The sequence below is a fragment of the Oryctolagus cuniculus genome, chromosome 6, assembly GCF_051225735.1.
Source record: "Oryctolagus cuniculus isolate XC-2025 breed Fujian yellow rabbit chromosome 6, ASM5122573v1, whole genome shotgun sequence".
NCBI classification, from domain to species: domain Eukaryota; kingdom Metazoa; phylum Chordata; class Mammalia; order Lagomorpha; family Leporidae; genus Oryctolagus; species Oryctolagus cuniculus.
The window spans coordinates 31,881,757-31,904,595 of record NC_142872.1 but is presented as its reverse complement, the minus strand read 5'-3'; the positions used below and the strand labels follow the sequence as shown (position 1 = coordinate 31,904,595).

The 22,839-nt window shown below is 46.3% G+C and overlaps 1 protein-coding gene across 14 annotated transcripts in view; it reads right to left on the bottom strand.

Moving 5' to 3' along the window:
* Positions 1 to 22,839, bottom strand: part of ARHGAP26 (Rho GTPase activating protein 26) — a 448,382-nt gene that overhangs the window by 60,698 nt on the left and 364,845 nt on the right. For all 14 annotated transcript variants that reach the window (XR_016236252.1, XM_051844367.3, XM_051844371.3 and 11 more), the window contains one exon: positions 19,719 to 19,869. Coding sequence is in view for 13 of the 14 variants with exons in the window: in XM_051844367.3 (XP_051700327.3) it covers positions 19,719 to 19,869 (151 nt within the window). In the remaining variant the exon portion in view is untranslated. The remainder of the gene's footprint in view (positions 1 to 19,718; positions 19,870 to 22,839) is intronic.

Genomic DNA, 22,839 nt, shown 5'->3' with positions numbered 1-22,839 from the left:
CCATTTCAAATGCCAAGCTGGTCACAGAGCCTTCCTGGGCCACATGCTGCTAGGAATTCCAACAGCATCTCACCCACAGCACCTAGACTTTCCCATCTTGTCTTATAATTGTTCAATATCTCTGTTCAGTCTCATCAGGAAGGATGATATCCTCATCTTCACTCACAATTAATATCATGTGGCTGACGGAGAGAATAAAAAAGCTAAAGTCACAAGGACACTCTGATCACAGAAGACGGAAACTCCCTGAATGAGGGGATTACAAAAGGGGCTCTGGGTGCCTTCTCTCTAGTTGCTCCCACTGTCTTCTGGAATGGCAGAAACTGGACTTTTTCCATGTGGTGGGGAACACGCCTACGGACCATTCTGCAAGGCAGGTCAGCCTCTTACCCTACCTCTAACTACACACACATACACACACACACGGAAATATTATGGCTGGTTTGGATTGAACACACGCCCTACTCCCCACCCCACCCCACCCCCTTAAAATCTCCAGGTCATTAGGAATTTCATCCAATGAAGAACAAGGGTTTCCACTGAATAACTCCCTAAATAAATAAAATTACTTAAGCATCCCTGTACTTACTACAAACAATGGAAATCTTTCTAAGATATGGCAAACATTTTTCTACATTCAAAACCAGAGTATATCAGTTTTATACAGAGTATATCAGTTTATACAATAAAGTAAACTTACTTTATTGAGGACCGAGGACCACAAAAACTAGCTACTGTCTTGTGCTGTAATGTGGCTGTGGCCATGGGAGCTGCTGGGGGTGAAGGGTAGCTTGCCCTTTATCCAGACTTCTGTGTTGTAAGCTCCCCACGACTTTCTAAAGTTTATCTGTGCCTTGCCTCATCAGTAATAGACTTTCTGTTCTGTGAATGTAACTAACTCTTGGGAAATACACATTACTGCTAAAATAGTGGATGATAGAAAACGCAGGAGCCGAGTTTGCTGTAACCATGTGCAAAATAAGGTCTACCCTGAACATGGCAACCACAGGACTTGTTCTGCCCTCGGTTTCTGCTGGAAGATTCTGTAGCCCAGCCACTTCTGGCCACCAGTGACTCAGCTGTAGAGTCCCATCTGAAGGTCTCTGTTCCACAGGCTAGCACCAGCCAGTGACCCGAAGGAGTCCAACTAGACTAGCCCTGGTAAGTTCTGGGCTCTTCCAACTACTTGGAGAGCTTCTGCACTAGCAGGGTGGACCTGGGATTGTTCTGCATGAGCTGAAGAAGGGGCTGTGTTATTCTTGAACTCACATATGACTGGCCCCTGCGGTAGCCTCTCTTCTTAGCCTGTGCTCATCAGGAAGCCGGCTCATCAGCACTGCAAGCACATTCCAAACCCCATGACCCTGATCATGAAGGTTAACTTTTACTGTGCAATTGTTATGAACTAGAAGCCGTGCTGCCTGCTTTACCAAAACAATTTCACTTAATCCTTAGCTATGATTATCATTACTGAGCAGAGACGAGGCATACAGAGGTCAGTGACTTGTTACTGTAGAACAGCTGAAAGGCAGTGAAGTTGGCATATGAATCCAACCAAGCGGCTCCCAGAGCCTGTGCTCCTAACACTGCCAGAGATGGAATAACCAAGAACTGACTTTTACTGAAGACTTCAAGAGGTGCCATGGAAGAGGCCTGGTCTTGCACAACATGTATAAGAAACTCTGTAAAACTTCCTTTTAGGTACATTGTTCCTAAAGTTCCTCTCCTACTGACAACACCTCTATCACTCCTCTGTCTTCCCTATCCAGTCTCCAGGAAAGTCTCAACCAGGATGCTCTGCTCAGCCAAGGCAGAGTACGCCCGTTAGGTCCAGCTTCCATCCCTAGCTTTGTACAGATGCAGAATCCGGCTTCACAGCTACCGTGCAGAGCCAGGCCAGTCCCAGGTGAGGCATGGGCAAATGACCTGGAAAGGATCCCCAGTCCTCCAGAGAAACAGGGCAGTGAATCATGGAAGTGAGTTCCACTGAGCAGAGGCTGTGCTTTCTTTCTTACTTTACCATGAATTCTCCTATTTCTGCATGAACATGGACCAGAGCTGAGCCTAAGGCTGTGGCAGCATGCTCACAGGGCTCGGCTTGGAAGGGCATAGTCCTCCTGCTCTAGGGCCCGCTGCAAGGACTACAGGTTCAGATTCCAGACGAGGGTCTTAGATTTCCACGGAACATTTTTGCACACAGAGAGCTAATTCTTCTTTAGGCATGCCACGTTCAGCGAGTTACCCTATGAACTTGTTTGCACCAGGTGAACTCAAAATGAAGAATAAGGCAGAGAGCTGGCTCCGCATTTCCACAGGAGCGTTCCGCTGATGGCTAAAAGCACTCTCTATGCTCCAATTCAGAGCTAGCCGAATTCAAAATAGCCACCCGGCTCTGGCTTTATTAAGCCTCCCTTTGTATTTGCCACTGGAACTGGTGTACAATTAAAAAGAATAAACTCCAGGAGCTGAGATTTTTGGAAGGGGAAGAAGAGTCTGGAAAAATTAGCCATGTGTGCAAAGAAAAATACAGCAAGAAAAACTTCTTTCTATGGGATGATGAAACCACGTCCTTGCTGTGGGCATGTGACCTAATTGATTCAAGCTGAAATTAAAGGCAGAACTTCATAAGGGATTTAATTTAATAAGGAATAAGGAATTTAATTCAGAATTTCCTTATAGACAAAGCACCAGAAGAGCAAGCCCTCAGCCCTAGATTTAGGTATTACATGCAAATGTGCCAGCAAAACCTCCCCTGATCCACAGGCAAGACATAAGTCAGCCTCTCTCCCTCCCTCCCTCCCTCCCCCTCTCTCTCTTTCTCCCTCCCTCCCTTCCCCCCTCCCTCCATCGCTTCCTCCTTTCCTCCCCCCCCCCCTTTTTTCCTGGCTATGTAGATCAAGGGTTTCAAGAACTAATTTTCAAAATCTTCCTTTTCCATGCAAGGTCAGAAAAGAATCCTTCAAGTATCAGCTCAGTTTCAGTTTCGCAGGATATCTGGTGGAGCGCTTTATCCAAGAAATTGTTCCAGACTTTTGCCACTACAAATATCATTAGTAAACTGCTAGTTGTACGAGTACAAGTATGAGTTAAAGAGAAAATGTCTGGTTGGCCAGGGAGACACACTTGAAAAATACAACATGCTCAAAAAATCAAATGTCAGCTTTTTCATTCCTTTTGATGCTTTCTCTCTTCAACATTCATACAGTCAAAATTTTGTGGGTATTTATTTTTGGGGGTTGATGTCTGACATCTAAAACATTGAACCTATGTGGAAACAAATAAAAAAATAAAAAAAAAACATTTGGACCCTGATTCTAACTTTCTCAGTCCAGTGTAGAATCTGAGGGGTGAGAAGCCTCCAGATGAAGACGGGAAAAAAGCTGGGTCACAAAACCAGAACATCTCTCCTTCCCTGCTCACAGCGAGCTGGAGCAAGGCAGGCACGGAAGGCATCCGCTTTGCAGCGCATCTAGGGGAGAGCACAGGGAGACTCCTGCCCACCCAACACAGTCGCGGCAGTACTTCACCAGGCCATGGATGTTCGTGAGGACACAGGCAGGCCACCTGCTACGAGAAGTCTGTCTCGCTGGCAGCAGTGCCCCCCAGCCCACCGTGCATGTCGACCCCACATCACCTGGTGGTGGCATCATCTAAGCGGAAACCCAAGATGAAAGGAAGTTTTTGTTCTACTGAGATTTGGGGACAGAGGAGACACCACAGCAACAGGTGGGTGTTTGCCAGTCATTAAATGCTGGCAGCAGAAGGGGCCCGACTGCGGTCTGGGATGCCTGGGTTGGCCCCGTCAGTCACCGACACGGGGTCGGGTCTCTGGTGGACTGGTATGACCAGGCTTCCCGTGACTCCACTTCTTGATTCCTGAGCTCCTGCCAGTTCATTTTCACCGCGACAATTGAGCACTCTAAGTACTGCCATGGCAGGGCTAAGGACATACTTCCTCTAATTCCACTCTCACACAGAGGGTCAAGAGCAGAATGGCAAAGAGGATGTGAGGGTGAGTGTGTGTGGGCATGCCTTTAGGGCTGGGAGAGGGCGACTTCTCCGCAGAGGAAGCAGAGGCACAGAGGGCTCCTCCCACGAGGCCTATCCATGCCATGAGGCACAGTGTGCAGATGCTACAGGAGGACGTAGGCCTGCCCCGAGACAGAGTGGAAGCCAACAAACTCATGTGAAGATAAAAAAAAAAAAAAAAACCTCTCTCATGCTTTTGCCCTGTCTTTTCCAGCGTTCAAGCAGCGCTCTTCAAGTCAAAGCACAGGGTACGTGGGCTTGAATCACTAGCCATGATCTCTGACATGACGACAGAGCTACAAAGTTCACTCTCCCACTCGCTCCCTGCCGCTAGCCTTGGGTTCTGGTCGTCGAGTTTCACTATTTAAATCTTCTAAGTTCTGACTACAGCGGTGAACAAAAATACTGCATACAGCGTTCCACCTCGCTCAAAACCAACGACGATTTCTATTCTAACTCTCCGGCTTGAGTCACTACAAGGCCAAAGGAGAAGGCTCTTCTCGGTGAATCGAATCACAAACAGGATCGCTTCTGTCTTTAAAACAGACGAAGGAAGGGCTGTAAGGAGTACTCAAATGTCTCTTTTTGTCCATCAGCACGAAGCAGGTGATCTTACTCCACTGAAGGCAGGGTATGGTGAGCAGGGCAGGTGATTTAAGCAGTGTGTCTGAGGTTACCAGGGCAACTGCTAATTACTATTGACTGACTCCAGTGTATCTCCTTAAAGGTCAGCAGTGAGGCTTTTTCCATTATATATTCTGCTTGAAAATGCAGCTTTTAAAGGAAACTGGGTAACGAGCAGATGGGAATGACAGACGAAGATCAGGTGAAAGAACTAAATATAGATAATTGGGCTCCTTAAATTTCACAGTGTTAGTGGGCAGTTGGGAGAGGATTTCACAAGCGGCTCTCCAATGTTCAAACTGACTTTCTGGTTTCTTAAGTTAGGGCTTCCCAGTTTTACAAGGAAACCTGAAATAGTCCAGAGGCAGGGGGCTAACTGGATCCACTTTACTTAGCTCCCTGAGAGAGAGCTCAGTTAACTCTGATTTCTGCTACTGTGCTAAGAGTTACCTCTTACCACACCGATTTGGAGCCCTGGACAGCATGGACAGCACAGGAGGTGTCATCTGGCCAATAAAGCAGTGGTCCAATGCCCTCAATCTCTGTTGGACAGCCCTTACTTATTCTTCAGACACATGACTCGGATCCCAAGCTGTTTTGAGGATGTAACAACTTTGAAGGATAAAAAAGAAAAAATCCTTTCTCATACAGATCTGCTCCCTCAGCTTTCAGGGAATGAACAGAGGGCAATTTCAAAACTCAGAAAATCTATTTCTAATTGAGTTTTGAAGCAGAACAATCAATGCACACACATATAAAAAATCCCAGCACTGCAAAAGGGTAGTTGTGAAATGAAGAGTCGGTGTTCCTTCCACCGCAGACAGGGCCCCATCTGCCTCCTGCAGACACCCACGGGCTCATTCCCCTGCATCTTCCCAGAAGTGTGACAGACGTGTGCACACACCCGTTTGTGTCTGCACCCCGGCATTCTTATGTAAGTCCTAACAGATAAGACACATGAACAGTTTTCAAGTCTAGCTGCCTACCAAAATCACTCAGGAAGCTCAAGAAACAGACCAAACACTCAGACTCCAACCCAGATCAGCTAGCCAAGGTTCTGTGGAAGGGGCCTAGGTGTGGTGTTTTTTTAAAATTAGTTATTTTTTTTTAAGTGGCAGAGAGTGAACGAGTGAGAATGAGAAGCAAAGACAAGAGGCAGACAGACAGCTCCCATTCACTGGCTGGGACTGGGCCAGGCCAAAGCCAGAGCTGGAAATTCAGCGTGAGTCTTCCATGCGGACAGCAGGGACTCAAGTACTTGAACTATCACCTGCTGCCTCCCAGGGTGTGCATTAGCAGGAAGTTGAAACTGGGAGTGGAGCCCAGACTTAAACCTGGGCACTCTGATATGGGATGCTGGTGTCCCAACTGGCGTCTTAACTCCCAGGCCCACTGATATTTTTAATTTTGGGATTCCCCAGGTGATACTAACACACAGCCTGAGGTGAGAACCACAGCTTCCCACTATCCTGCACCATTTCCAAACCCTCCCCTCCTTATGGAACCTTTAAAGATTGTTCTATACCAGTGCATAGAGAACTACCTCACCCCTCTACTGTCCTGGCCAGTACTCTACTCCACAGTTTACTCAGGCAGTTGCTTCTCGAAGGTTATTCCATTTCATTGATGGATCTATCGATGCTCTTTCTACTACAACTAATCACTTTGCCTCTCCGTTTTCCATCTTGCTCCCTTCTCTGGGCGACTGCCAGAGTGGATGACATCGGTACAGCCCCATGACCTCCAAACTCCTGCTGGGACCACCACCAGTGGGAAGTCCTGTCCAGAGACTGGCAGGAGCAAGAAGAGGGCCTGGGCTTTCATCTCATTTGTGACAAGAAACCTCCACCTGGCTGTATTCCTGGATCAAAGGTCAGCAAAGCAGAAACCCTATGCTACACTCTCGCTTCTGGGTTCTGGTACTATTTCCCACTCATGTCCCTGCAGCAGCTGGCTGTGGTGTACTGGATCTTCCTGCACTGACCCTCTTCTGAATGAACCGACCTCAAGCTACACTATTTTGATTGTGCCTGTTTCTTCTTAGGGGCCTTGTACATCATCTGTTGATGGACGTCTTTGCCTTTATTTCTTTCTGGACAATACTATCTTGGTTTTCTCTGAAAAAAAAAAAAATCAGCTCTCCCACATAGAGGAATACGAAGCCATAGGGTAGTCCCTAAAGCTGTTCTTTTATCCCTTCTCTGAGCATTTTTGATAACAGCCGAGGAACAGCCCTACTACCAGCTGTCATCAATTTGTCAGGAACATTGGAAGGAACACTGAAACAATGTTTTGGTGAGAACTTCAAGGCTTTCCTGTGAAGGAAGTTGACAGACACTGGAAGGGAATCCGACAGAGCAAGTGCAGTGAATGACTAAGTTGCGGAATTTCAGGATGATTTTCCCCCAGAAAATGTTTTCCTTTTTGCCATAATTACAGTCAAATTAACACAGAGCATAGGCTGGAGAGGAATTCCTGAGGGTAAATTATTCCCCAGTGAAGACCTGACATCACAATTAGCTTCTAATCTAATTAACATGGCTCCAGTTGCTCCACCCAAAGGAGAAACAATAGGTAAGTGGCTTGAAAAGGCTCCCAGGAGTCAACCCCTACAGCTGCTGATTTCTGTGAACAGCCGCAAGTCTGTCTGGCAAGAGGAATGCTTCTACTGATCTCAAAGGATCTTACTATTTGTAGTGAATTCAGTTTTAATTCTTGTTCTCATTTTAAAAATTATCATCTTAATGTTTTTAATGTGAGTTGTTTTGTGTTACATCACAAAAGTAAACAATGAGTGTACCTACAGCCAGCATTGAAAGAAACCAACCCTGGGTCCTTGTTCTTCAGTGGGGAGCAGACTAATAGCAAATAATGGCAAGGTAATAAAAAGATATAGTAGCAACCAACTTTTTTTTTTTTTTTTTGACAGGCAGAGTGGACAGTGAGAGAGAGAGAGAGACAGAGAGAAAGGTCTTCCTTTTGCCGTTGGTTCACCCTCCAAGGGCCGCCGCGGCTGGCGCACCGTGCTGATCCAAAGACTGGAGCCAGGTACTTATCCTGGTCTCCCATGGAGTGCAGGGCCCAAGCACTTGGGCCATCCTCCACTGCACTCCCGGGCCACAGCAGAGAGCTGGCCTGGAAGGGGGGCAACTGGGACAGAATCCGGCGCCCTGACCGGGACTAGAACCCAGTGTGCCGGCGCCGCAAGGCGGAGGATTAGCCTAGTGAGCCGCGGCGCCGACCCCAACTTTTGTTGAAGGCTTATTCTGCACTAGGCCAAGGACTCAGCGTTGTGAAGGTATTGTCTCAGCTACACTCATGACAACCTTGAAGGCAGGAACTATTCTCCTTGCCATTTCACAAGAAGAGGTTTCACTGGGAGAGTGCAGTTGACTTGCCTGAGTTGACACAGTTAGCAAACAGCACAGCCAAGGCTGGACCTACCAGGTGCATCCACGACCAGGTCCCATGTTCTTCCCCACACCAGACTCTAAAGCTTACTGATGGCTTGCACATGAGGTGACCTTTTCCAGCCTTCAGGTAGCTCTTTGTGGCCACATATTGATATGCAAAGCAATCTCTGCAATTTTAAATCGCTTGCTATGTTTTCGTTTGATATTAAGTTATTGATAGTAAGCCATCTGGGAAGCCTGACTTGTTCCCTCATTTCTCTATACTCTTCAAGATGGGAAACTAATTCTATTCTGAAGGACTCTCCAGAATGTACACTTTGATCTTTACACAATATAAAAGGGATGGCTAACATTTTTCTGTAGTAATAGCATAAGCACAACAGAGCTTAAATTATCATCTCACAGCTAGATTTACTTTGCCATGGTCACAGTAAACAGGCAAAACCTCCCTTTTCAAACCAAACAAAGGAAGAGAGTTTTACTGATGAAATACTTAAAATTTTATAGATAAGGTAGTCATCATTTTGATGTTATAGTGAGGACATAGCTTTTCTCATAGGCATTGTCTACCCTACTTCACAGAAAAATCATTATCAGAACATGCCTGTGACTATAGACTTCTAGTTTAGGCCACCAAACATCAGAGATGGGACTTGAGCACCCCCCACACTTGCATCCTCTCGAAGGTTTCCTCTGGTCTGCTCTAAGAAAACCAGCAAGGAGAGGACGCTAGGCAGCAGAAGCAATGTAAAGAGAGGTGGCAGGCCAACACAGTGATCTGCCATCAAGGAGACCCAACAGGCCAGTCCACTGCAGTGGTTTTCGATGTGGAAAACCCGCGCTTCAGCAGAAGTCAGCTCATGAAGAGTCCTGGAAGCTCTGCCAGCCGTGAGTTGGATCACTGGAAACAGAACTGCACTGGAGTCAAAGGGCTCCCAGGTCAGAGCCACAGGCCTTGTTGGCCCTAAGCTGAAAAGCCAAGCCCTTCACTCGGCCCAGCTTCCAAAGTAACCACTGCTATTGAAGGGATGGCCAAGTAGGGTCAGCAACATTGCAGGCAGAACTGTAAATTAACCAGAGATGTTTTCCTTTTAGAGAAGCAACCTACCTTCTCTTCCAGCCAGCTCTCCTCCCAGGCCAGCTAGGTAATGGAAGTGAACAGGGTGCTTCCCTTATGATGTACCACATGTGACGAGGCCTTAAAGCCCACCTGATTATTATCAAGCCCCTTCTGTCAGTTTCTATTTGCCTCTCAACAGTAAAACTTGCTTGTGGTTTAGACAGCGCCTTTCTTAGGTCCTCTAATGATTCTGTCCTTGGTTTGAGACCCTGTGAGTTTAAACTGATTATTAGATTGATTTTCTCCAGACTTAAAACAGTGACATTTTAGGTGCCTGTGCACATGAAAACCAATATAGAAGCAATTTCTGCAAGCTGGCACTGCCCTACCCCTTGAAGCCACCTCTGGAACCCTGTCTTGACAGCCCTTCCCAGTGACTCCCCTTTTCAGCATGAAGCAGATCATGACCCAGTTCCCCTAAGAGGTGTTAGGGTCCATTCTTCCTGAGCAGGGCATGTGAGGAGTCAGATGGGTTAACAGGCAGTCAGAGTGGTCCCAGTGGAATTTGCTTCCCCCCCAAAAGGTTATCTTTAGCAAACTCAAAATGTCCACCCTCCTTCCTTAGGAATCTCCAAATTTGCCATGAGACTAGCAAGGGAGGAGTGGTGATTTCTCCTCCTGAGCTCACATTTTACTGTGAAAACAAGTTACCTATCCTCCCCTTCTTCATGGCTTTTTGTTTTATCGGGAGCAAGCCAGACAGGATAAAGGCCTGTATGTAAGTCAGGTCTTCCAATGGGTTTTGTCCCTGCCTGGTAACTGAATGTCAACCTGATTTTCAAGTTGTGTTTTTTTTTCCCCCAAAATTCTGCTTAGAAACCTGACTACCACTGGGGATTTCGGGTTTTGCTTTTCTTGGAGCCCCCCTATCTATGCCACTATGACTGGAGGTCTCTCTCAATAAATTTTGGTTTTAAACCTTTACACACACACACACAAAAGAAATGAAAAAAAGAAATCTCTGCTCTCTGAAAGGGTCTCAGCCAGAAACACACCATCCATAATGAGAAACACAATTTTCTGCCTCAAAAGTAGAATGTTGATTTAGAATGAAGTTTCCCAAACTGTGGAATCCTACTTAAGAGGCATAAGAGAAGTTCTATGGAAAGCATGTTCTGTCAAACACATTTAGGAAATGCAGCATAACACACGCCCCTTGGGAGGTTAATGATGGGCATATTAAAGGCTCAGAGATCCTCCTGGTCAAGAACCTGTTGAACTCTGTCCAACTCAGCTCTTGCCTAATCCCTGCTCTTTCCTGCACCAGTTTGGAAAATGCTGATTTAAAATTTTCAAATCTTCCATCCTTGTAGACATGGATTCATTACTTTCAGTATCACAATACCCTTGAGAGCTATTTTCCCATCAACACCAAGCATATTGATCTTCTCATGTGACAACACAGTAGATACTCAATAAACATATCTGTTGGCTAGATCAAGTGATGCCCCACCCTCTCGATGTGTGACCAAGAGGCGTGCATTTTCAAAGCAGCTAGCTTGTATTCCAGCACTGGTGAGGAAAGGCAGACCTGTTCCTCCACAGCTACACAAGCTGGGACTGATGCTGCAGCCCAGGGGCAGGGCTCTGGGGAGCGCCATTACCAGCATCACGCACAGAGAGCGCCACTGGTGACAAAGGCGTGGCCCGGAGAGCCTTCCAATGAGACACATCCCAACGTTATTCTCGTAGAACTCCATCAGTGCAATGCACGGATCAGAATCACCTACTGCTGGCCTCTCCCAGAGCGTGGCTAATTGAGTAGGCCTGGGGTGGGGCCCAGCTTCTGGATTATCTAACAAGCTCCAGGTGATGCTAGTGACACTATTGCTAGGACCACACTCTGAAAACCACTGCACTAAGCTAAGACTAAGCTCTAGAAGACCAGTGTAACAGAGACCAGATGAGGTACGGCACATCCCACGTGGCTTCCTAGATCTTAATGTGGAGGAAAGATGAAAAACAATATCCTAAGGCTGTTTCCAGCTTGGAATGTTTCCTGAGCCAAGTAAGCATCTGCTTTCCAGATTGAAAACGTTTAAGAAACAGGACTTTCGCCCTAATGTAGTTTTAATCTCCCCAATTTGGAATGTGAATCGCCAGTAAGATTCCCACCAATTATACACAAGCATGCTGTGGAAGGTCTGTGGAGGAATGAAAATGAAAGGTAAGTTTCTTTTGGTCCAAAACATTTGAAACCCATGCATACAAGGGGTATTCAAAGAGTTCATGGAAAATGTGTATTGTGAAACAAACGGCCCTTCAGTGTTTCTTCAAAGGCCACGCATAGGCATAACAGTGTTGAAAGCCACACCAAATCTGCAGCTGACTTCCTCCTTAGGGAGATTTGCAATGCCCAATACCATATAAAATGCAATGTCATTTTAAACACCTTTAATTAAACCATAAGGCTTGAAATATGTGCTATGTGGCACAATTTGGAGAAGTATGTTGGATTAATATGTTTACAAGAAAAAATATAGAATCTTCCTATGATTTTGGCTTGAAAGGGGGAAAAGAAAAGAACAATAGGTGTGCAGAAAATAGTTTCCGCATCTGATTTCTACAGTGCTGGAGAGCAGTGAGATGGCAGGCATGCAGAGGGCATGCCCATCTCGCCCTGCACGAAGGCTGCAGAGATCCACATGCCACTGACAGCCCTAGTGCTGCGCAAGAAACCCAGTGGCCTCACCAAGTGTGAGGGCTGCCTCGGTTTTTGATATTAAAAAATGAAGACCTCAGGGGGCAGGCATTGAGGCGCAACAGGGTAAAGCTACCACCTGCAATGCCAGCGTCCCATATGGGCACCAGTTTGTGTCCCAGCTGTTCCACTTCCAATCCAGCTCTCTGCTAATGCCCTGGGAAAAGCATCAAAACATGGCCCAAGTGCTTGGGTCCCTGCTACCCACATGGGAGACTAGGAAGAAGCTCCTGGCTCCTGGTTCCTGGCTTGGCCAGGCCTGGCTGGGCCGTTATAGCCATCTGGGGAGTGAATGAGTGGATAGAATATCTCTGTAACACTTGTAAATGAATGAATCATTTTTTTTTAACAAATGAAGATCTGCTATTATCCAGACACATTTATCCAATAAAATTCTGATGGGTCAGCAGGCAGAAGTCCCCCTGTTCTACCAAGCATAGTCCAGCTGGGCTTCTGAGTGGTAAAGGAGATCTTGTCTAGCAAGAGCTGGCACGAAGCCACTAAGAAACAGGTCACTCCAATAACGACCTCTGAAAACAGCAAGGGATGGAGGCCTCGGCAGCCCCAGGAACCTTAGGTAACAGAGTAAGAGTTTGGGGCAAGTCTAAGAATCCCTGACAGCTTTTTCAAGCGGCAGTCACCAGGGAGACAGTGAAGAGGAGCAAGAAAAGGCAAAGGACTCCCCCAGGACAATGCTCAGGAACCTTCTTGCTGTTTCCTAAGGTGGGACATGTCCCCCAGGCTGTCAGGCAGTCCCCAGAGGGCTTTGCAGCTGGGAGGTGGGTGAGAGCAGAATCCCCAGTCTCACAGGAGAGACCTCCTCCACTGAAAGCTGCTCAACCTGGGAGCAACCTGGGAGTCTGCCTTCAACTCCCCACGCTGCAGAGAATGACGAAGACAATCCTAGTAACATCAGAGCAGCCTGTTTGGGTGTAACGCCTTTGGCATAAAGCAGCACTGAGACGATAAAACCACTTTTGTAAAAAATATGCGATTAATTATCGCATGTCTAATGCCTATTATTCACTCCATGATTCATTTGGTCCCAATAAGTAACAGCTATGCACATGGCTCATCAGGTACCCCGGGGGATTTGGAGGGGTCCAAATGTCCTAGAACAGGTGTGTCTCCTCCAGCTGGTACTGGGTTAAGGTAGGGCAGCACTTGTCTTTCTAGTAGAAATTCCTCTTCTTCACCAAGAGCGCCAGTCTCCGAGTCAAGGAGGGAACGGCTGGCGGGGGAATGTGCATGAACGCTGCTCTGCGGAGTGCAGAGGAAAACCACACACCGGAGTGCAGCAAACAGAAACGGGGAGGGTCGCGTGCGAGACAACAGGGGCAGCAACTGCCAAGTGCGGGGACAAGGCCGACCCCACGTCATCCGCACACCACCTCGCTGACGGGAACCTGAGGTCGAGAGAGGGCTCCAGGAGCGTTCCCGCTGCCCCTCCAAATCTGTCTCCTCCACTCCGCTTTCGTTTCTGCACAGAACTTCCCAACATCTGACCGCGTTGACACTGGTTTTTCTCCTGCTCCGACAGAATATAAAATCCAGGAAAGCTGGTAGTCTGATTTTTTCGGTGTTGTTGAATCACTGTAACTTCAACACTCAGAACAACACCTGGCCCAAAGCAGATGTTCCAGGCCTATCTGCTGAATGCACGTTGCCTGTAAGGTGTCTGAGATACCTCCCAATGCAAGTTTCCCCCAAATCCCATCAGGCAGCAGCTGAAGCAAACTTGGAAGGAGCCAACAGAGCTTCAGAGAAACAACTGGGCCTGGAAACAGGCCTTGTTTATCCTTGGGATTCCAGGGACTGTTCTCTGGCTGCGCACTGGCCACTGGGGCGGGAGAGGGTGGTTGACCCTGGCAGTATGTACAGGCGTTTGGCATGCACACATCTTTCAGGTCACCAGAAATAACTTGGAAATGCATGTTCAGAGGAAAGGACGAGAGACACTAATTTCATTTCGGAGACCACCGAGCAGTTAGCTATTTCTCACGGGTGGGGGTGCTCAGGGGGAGCTCAAGGCTGTGTTCTGCGCACTCACCTTCCTTCAGTTTCAGCATCCCTCCAGCCCCACCCCAGCGGTTGGAAGGAGGCACTCAGCTAGTCCTTGCTAATTCGGGAGAACCACTGCAGCCCGTGAGTGCCTGCCGGGGTGTCCCCGACTTCTTGCTCAGCATCTACCTCCTCCTTCCAGCCAGGAGCTGGCAGGGCGCCAACTCTGCTGGCCACTGTGGGAGGAGACAGGACCTTCTGCAGCCCGCTGCACAACTTTGATTCTTGGAGGTGGGTCAGCCTCGGCTCTTCTGGTGGGAATGTGGGGGGCGGGGGTGGGCGCTGGGGTAGGGCGCGTTCAGGGACAAAGACAGAAAGACGGCACCTTCAGCTCGCCCATGCTGGTGCTGGGATTAAAATCGAGGCTTTCCTGCTTCAGCCATCTTTCTTGTTTCCTGTTAACTTGTCAGCTATTAGCTCTGGATTTTGTTTTGTTTCTTAATTTCTTAGAATCTCAGCTATGAGTCATTTTCTTTCAAGGAAGGTTCTGAATATTGAGAGGCTGTGCTCTGCTACTGTAAGAACTTTTCAATGCTTTCTGCCTCGCCCAGGCAGTGTTCAGCCTCATCCCAAGGCAGCAGCTGCCCAGGCCTGCAAGGTCACAGACTCACAGGTCCTGGGTCAGTTAATCATTGCTGCATATTAAACTACCGGAAACTCGGTGGCTTAAAACAATCACAATGTATTCTTGATCAGGAATCTGTGGGCTGATTGGGCAGCTTTCCTGTTGTTCTTGCCTGGACCGGTTCATGCGGCTGCACCCAGCTGATTGGCTGCCTGGTGCTGAGCTTGGCTGGGACAGCTGGGTTTCTCTTCCTCAAGGAGATGAGGCTGGGCTGGGTTCCCAGGGGGATCAGAGAGGACGCTGCAAAGTCTTGAACTTGGAAGTCACATGTTTCACCTGAACTGTCGTACTGGCCGATGGAAATCAAAGGTGAAGGCCAGCATGGATCAAGGGCTCCAGCTCTTAAGGAGAGGGGAGGCAACGATTCTGTGGCCACCGTTAACCCACCACAGGCCTTCAAGCAGAAGATATGAGAGTGAGGCCGGCAAGGTCCAAGATGATGGGGACTGCTCAGCCACAGCGATTGCCATGGAACTCGGCATTCAGTGGAGCCAAATCTTCTGACTTTTCAAAAGAAGATGACAATCAGATTTTTTAAAAAAATAAATGAAGACTTTTCCCCTCAGCATTAGGTTTACAGAAAAATTGTACAAAATAACAGTCTCCATATACCTCTTCTACCTCAGTAGCCTGTATTTCCCCAGCATCTGGATTTGTGTGGTACACCTGTTGTGACTGACCAGTCAATATTGATACATTATTAACTAAAGACTATAGTTGGCACTATAGTTGGTGTTTACTTTTGGTTCTATGAGTGTTGAAAAATGCATTATATTTTATATCCATCATTAAAATATCACACCAAAGAGTTTCATCGCCTAAAAATCCCAGGTTCCACCTAATCATTCCTCTTCCTTTCCCTGATCTTTTTACTGACTCCATAGTTTCACATTTTCCAGGAAGTCATACAGCTGGTATTGTATTTCAGACTGGCTTCCTTTACCAACAATATATATTTAAATCGTTCCATGTTTGTTTTCTTGATGCTTGATACTTCATTTGTTTTTAAGTTAAAAACATTTTATTTATTACAGAGACAGAGAGGGTGAGCTCTTCCATGCACTGTTTTATTCTCCAGAATCTTGCGACAGCCAGGGCTGGCCCAGGCTGAAGCCAGGAGCTGGGAACTCAATCTGGGTCAACCAAAAGGGTGCAAGGATTCAGCTACTCGAGCCAACACCGCTGCCTCCCAGGGTGCACGCCAGCAGGAAGCTGAAATGGGGCGTGAAGCTGGGACCCAAACCCAGGCTCCAGTGTGCGATGTGAGCATCCCAAGCAACATCTTAGGCCCGAAGCCCAATACCTGCTCTAGCAGGTCTTTCTTTTTATCACTACATAAGTTTCCATTATGTTGATAAACCACAGTTTGTTTATTCATACCTACTGACAGATATCTTGGCTGCCTCCAACCTTGGCAATTATGAATAAGGCTGCTAAAAAAAAATCCATGTGGAGGTTTGGTGTACACATAAGTTTCTAACACATTTGGGTGAAAAAGAGCATGATGAGTGGACTGTATGCTGAGAGAGTGTGTCTAGTTTTGTTAAGAAACCAACAGTTGTTTTCCAAAGTGGCTGCACCATTCTGCATTCCCACCAGCAAGGATTAGGAGTTCCTGGTGCTCCAAAACCTTGCCAACACTGGTTGGTATCCGTGTTCTGGGATTCCAGCCGCTCTAACAGGGTTGCGGTGGAACTCACTGTTGCTTTAATTTGGACTTCCCCAGGGACAGCTTCTCATATACTTCTTTCCCATCTGTGTATCTTCTTTGGTGTGCTGCTAAGGTCTCTGGTCCATTTTTTACTCAGGCTGATTTCTTCTTGTTGAGTTTTAAGAGTTCTTTGTAGAGTTTGAATACTGGTCCTCTATCAGACACTTGTTCTGCAAACATTGTCTCCTGGTCTATGCCTTGTCGTTTCATTATAACAGTGTCTTTTGCAGGGCAGACGTTTCTAATTTAAACATAAGCCTTTGTTTTCACACGTTATGCCTTCAGCACTGCTTTGAAAAAGACACTGCTATAGCCAAGGCCATCTAGGTTTTCTTCTACTTTATCTTCTAGTAGGTTTTGCATTTTACTTTAGACCCACAGTCCATTTGGAGTTAACTTTTTGTGAAAAGTCTAAGGTCTATGTCTAGATTCAGTTCTTTTCTTTTCTTTCCTTTTGCTTGTGGACATCTAGTTATCTAGTTGTTCCAGCACAAAAACTGAAAAGACTCCTGATTTCCAAGGTGGGTCCAAGCTTTTAATTTTTCATAGTAGTGACAGGGGGAGATAGAAGAGCTCTCTCTCCCCTGCCACACACGTCAGTAGGGTATATTTATCCATCCTGGATCATCTCTGCTTCCCTCAGCCTCCTTGCCCGCAATATTCTTCCCCTGTCCATTTAACTCTTTCCTAGAGCCCATTTTGTCTTTCTTCCTTATCTAGGCTGTAAACTCTGTGGGAGAACCGAAATTCTCTTTGTCTGATTTAGCCCAGGTAGCTTGGCACAGATCTAGACACAAAAGAGGTCCAGCAATCCTTGTGGACAACTTCAGGCTAACTGGACTTTGGTATTGGCTCACCAGCTGCAAGCCAACGGCTCTAGGGGGGAGATGGCTACTTCAAGAGGAAACCCAGCAGCCTCGCCCTGGCCTGGGTAGGAGGGTGTCCACTGTAATTTCGATGCCTGATATAGCATTAGGCTGATGCAAATGACAAGGTCATAATCTCCTCAGTGAGGAGAAATTCACCAATGATACAGCAGAATGTATTTCCAGGGGTACTGAAGTATCATGAGAAGTGAACATGTTTCTTTCACTATGATTTCTGCACAGGTTACAATGTCCATTCTACTGATTATGAAAAACAGTACAAAAAGGAATAAAATGAAAAGAGTAGAGAGCTCCTGGTGAGTGGTTCCATAACTTGTGCTTGCAACAATCTTCAACCTCTGGCTTTGCATCCACTGAAATCAAGTGTTCTCTCTCATTCAAGGATCCCTGTGAGATTCACAATGCACAGAGATGCAGCGTCCAGAACTGAAGCCGGGTCCTAGGTGGTCTTGGTTCCCACTGACATTAAGTGTGTGGACAGACTTCTCAGTCAATTTACTAAGAGAAAGTTCCAAACTTCCGTTTGCTAAGATTGCCTAACTTGTATCCATGCTCTAGGAGACAGGAAACTGGAAACTGCATCTCATTGCCATTGGTTGAAATGCCTGGTACAGGGCTTCCGGATGTTTGGGTATGGTTCTCACAGAACCATGGCGGATGCTGGGGTCAGCGCTGGCAATGGCCCTGTTTCTACTTCAAGAGTAGCCTTTCCAGACTGGCAGACTCAAAGGGGTCAGTCAGAGACTCACTCAGCATGGGGACCTCAGTCCTGTTGGAAACACACACACCCCACTGCCCCCAGTCCTCCTCCAAAGGCAAACAAGTAGGACTATTCCCGAACCTACACCAGGCAGGGCACAGTCCCCCTGCAGGGTATGAAGCCTGCAGAATGATCCCCCAGTATGTGGCACAAAACAAAGCACACCTAGATCCCTAGGAAATAAAAAAATCTAGGATTCACCCACCCCCACCCAGGACCTGTTTACAAAGGTGTATCCCCCTTCTTCTCTTAGCTGCCCAAGTAATCTCCTTCTAAGCAACCTCTTGTACACACTGTACCCAGTGTTGACTCAGGGGCCCACAGCTCTCAGCCACTGAAAACGAAGATTAAAGACCACTGGTTGGTCCTGGCTGGCTTGCATCTGGGGATGGTGGGCAACCTGGGCTAGAAATTCAACCTTACTCATGCTGAGCAACAAATAACTTCAGCAACTTCTAGGTGCAGAGACTTAAACCAAATAGAGCAGGAAAACAGAATGCCCTTCAAGTGTGGGGGAACAGATATAGAAGGGTCTGGGAAAGCCAGACCAAGAGTCCAGCCCTGAAGAACCACGAGAGACTCCTTCAGTGATTCTGAGCTCTTGGGGTGCTATTCTGCATTGATCTTAAAACACACACACATACACACACACAAAATCTAGCAAATAACATAATTAAATACATAATAAAACTTCCTGAATGCTGTTACGATTTAAAGCTGTCAAAACCAGAGACTTGATTTTCTCAGTTTAGGATTTCATCTTTCTCTGTAGTTATATTTTCACTGAAAGTATTTCTTAAGTTCATTTGTGAACCATTTTTCCTCCCAAGTGTTTAATGTCCCTTAGCCTCTTCCCAGGCAAAAATTCTTGGACCCATTTTGCAGATGTGCAAATATCTTAGACAGAAGGGTAGGGTGCTATTGTGCAACCAAGGCCTGCACAGTGGCAGGAAAAGGTAGCTGACATCCTGGCAGCTCACCCTTAAGCTGGGTGTTTCACCAAGTGAAATAATGACCTGAGGATAGTCTGTGGCTAACTCTCGAACTATTTTCACTAGAGAAAGGCAAAAAGTCAACTCTGTTTTTCTGGACTCTTATACAGCTGCAGCCAGAGAGTCCAGCTGTTTTGGTCACGGCCTCACATTCTTTCTAGTTGACAAGATTTACGGGGTGGTCTGAAGAAGCATGCTAAGTAATGTGGGATGAAACCACAGGGAGAACTCTCTGGCCCTAGCACAGCAGACTGGTTTCCACCAGGGACTGGACAACCAGTTCCCAAACTGCCTGTGGTGGCTACGTAGGCGCAATGCCCAAATGAAGCAAAAAGTATTCTTCTCTTTCCTAATCTCTTCAACGACATCACAGCCATGCTTGGTGAACGTGAAGATGCTCAGGGCTGCCTGGGGATCTTCACTATGCAAGCAGACACAGGGGTAGTACTGCACATTCCCAGCGTAGCAGGGGACAAAACAAATGCATGGAACAGATCTGGCCACTGAGCTACCACCATCCCCTGGATGTTTGTGAGGCTGGCAATCGCGATCACCAAAGCCATCTCAGAAAGACAGCAAATCAAAGATCACAAAGGCCAAGAGGCTGTATGTTCAGAGTAATGACTCCCCTTTGAGATGATGATGCTTAAAAACCCACAACAAAGCAGCCAAGCTCCAAGTTTAGGGAGAGGTTTCAATCATGTCCACAGGACAATGGCCCAAAGTCAGATGGAGCCAGAGAGCAAATTCTAACAGAACAGCCCTGTGCGGTGGGCGGCTGGACATCATACTTACAGTGAGTTGGGCCGAGCAGGCTTGACCACATCCAGGTCTAGGTCGCTGGAGTTTGTGTTGGGCTGCAGGCTGCTACTGGAATTCAGAATGCTGTTTGGGTTCGATGAGACAGATTCCAAACTGGAGTTGAGGATGCTGTTCCTTTGCTCCTCTGAGGGGAAAAGGCCACAAGTCCCATATTAATACTATTACACAGGAACACTCTACTACTACAAAGATTTATAATGAATGGGATTGGATCGAGAATTCCGGTCCCAATGAAACTGTTAACAGGACATAAGAAAGTAAGAATTAGGGGCCAGCAATGTGGCACAGTGGGTTAAGCTGCTCTCTGCGATGCCAGCACCTGTTCGAGTCTTGCCTATACTTCTTCCGATCCATCTCTCTGCTAAGGCACCTAGCAAAGCAGTGGAACATGGCCCGAATGCTTGGGCCCCTGCCACCCACATAGGAGACCTGTATGGAGTTCAGGGCTCCTGGTTTCATCTTGGTCCAGAGGAAGATTTTTCTTTCTCTCCTCCTCTCTCTGTAACTCTGGTTTTCAAATAAATGTTTTTAAAAAGAGAAAGGTTAATAATTAAAAACGAAAGAGTCAATGGGCAACAGGTGACTTGAAACTTCGAGCAAAAATCTCTCCTGGTCTGGACAAGAGATCTCCTCCATTGCCCCGAGTTTAGTAAGAGCCAGCCCTTCCTCCAAGAGGGGTCCTACCATTGTTACCATCAGTTGTGCCTTCGTTTGACCAGCGGGTGGTCAGAACCCACAGCTGCCTCCCTGGACCCCACGCATTCAACTAGATCCCCTGGGCTTCCATTAACACTGACCTTTTATTGTAAAACTCCTGCCTCTTGTACTGTACTATTGGTCCAGGCCATGCTCCACTTCCAAACCACCTCCATAGAGAGTATCTACTGTTTGGCCATGAACTTCCTCCTGACTCACCAAGTCTAAAGTCCTGACCCCTTCCCAGATATATCGTCTGTGTTGCCTATAGCCCTATGTCTTTGACATTTAACTTTAGGTTAATTCTTTGACAGATAGGTTTGTAATAGGCCACACCAAAGCCTGCATATAAAATAAAACTAAGACTGCTTGGAGGCCGGCGCAGCGGCTCACTAGGCTAATCCCCCGCCTGTGGCGCAGGCACCCTGGGTTCTCGTCCTGGTTGTGGCGCCGGATTCTGTCCTGGTTGCTCCTCTTCCAGTCCAGCTCTCTGCTGTGGCCCCAGTGGAGGATGGCCCAATTCCTTGGGCCCTGCACCTGCATGGGAGACCAGGAGGAAGCACCTGGCTCCTGGCTTCGGATCGGCGGAGCACCGGGCGTAGCAGCCATTTGGGGGGTGAACCAACGGAAGGAAGACCTTTCTCTCTGTCTCTCTCTCTCACTGTCTAACTCTGCCTGTCAAAAAAAAAAATGCTTGGAGAATATTGCCAAGCAAGGACAGATAACACCTGAGTTCTCTTCAACACTCCAACCACAGCTGGCCATGCGACCTCAGGCAACTTCCACAAGAACTTGGGTTTTCGGTTAACAAGTCTACAGAATGCAGAGAATGAGAACTGCATTGAGCTGCCATGAGGACCGAGTGAGCTCATGTGCAGGAATGTGTTTTGTAAACTTCAGAATACTGCTCAGAGAACTTGCTGTTTCTTCACATCTTTAAAAACTTGGAACCATGCATTGCGAAAAAACATTTTAGGGGATGATTTAGCTAAATGACACAGGCACCATTGCTATTGCAAAATATCAAAGACTTACAATATCATTCTTATCCCCCTCATTATAGATATACCCTACTGAAATCAGCGGACATCTCTGCCACTTACTTCACTTGTCAAGAAATTTCATATCTGGGTTAATCCTCACTAGATCTTTTTGAAATGAGCCAGAAGTCTAGTATATCCCAGAGAGGTCAGACTAGAATCACTAACATGGTAATTTAGAGGTCAACATCTAAACTCAAGTCTCTTTGAGCAATAAAAAAAGGATGATGTAATAAAAATACTTTCTCCTTTGTACGCTTCATGTCTGTAAAAATAAGTTATGTTTATGAAATGATGTTAGAGTAATCTTCACATTAAACACATACATATATATACTCAATACCTCCTAAATGTTTTGGTAAATTCTTAATGCCCTGGATAAAGCCCTATAGAAAAGATAAAACAAAATCCATGAGGCTATTCCAAGATTCTTGAACTCTAAGTAGATTTTGAAACATGTAGATTGTTAAGTGGATTTCTGCAATTTAGAACTATTCACATTTCAAAAACTTAAGTTTCTAACAGAAACGAAGGGGAAATAGAAAGAGCTACACCGAGCCTAGACATATGACCAGTAAACAGGAACTTGCCACCAGAAAGAAAAACAACTCCCAAGTTCTATAATAAGGGAAACACGGAAAGAATGGATATGCCAATTTTTTTTTTCTCCCCAGAACACTCACAGAGATTCTTGAAAGACTATGAGAAGTGCATGACCACCATATAGAGTAGGAAAGCTAAGACAACAGTTCTTGGAGCCGTAACTGTAGACACTTTCTGCTTCAAATGGGAGGAGAGGTGCATGGTTTTAACTCCAGGATGAGAAGCTTGAGGGGCTAAGTTTGCCTGATATAATTTTTAGAAAATAGACAAACATAACTAGAGACCCCATTTCTCTAGTGATTATATTCACTTGTCCATGGTGGGGGGCGGGTCATGATTCTAAAAACTGAGAACAATATCTCTTTAAAAATATATTACGATTTCATTTTATAAAGATTAACAATCTAGAAAGTTATACACAAACAATACTTTAATGGTCAGGACATATTTTCCCTCCTTTCTCCCTTATTATTTGTTAGGAAAAGGGAATGTCTAAGATGAAACCTTCCTGAATTTTCATTTATTCAGAGAATGTTTACTGAAAACCTACTGAGTACCAAACATAGTACCCAGATAGAGAGCAGACCCTTTCACTAGCTCCTGCTACTTTATTTAGATATATACTAAAATATTTATTAATCTGCACATATTTATTCCTTTTTATGATGATACTTCCAAAAGGCTGCAGAAAATGGAAATGTTTCTTTTGGTGCAAAAACAGTGAAATTACTGCATAATTTTTTTAGAATGCATTT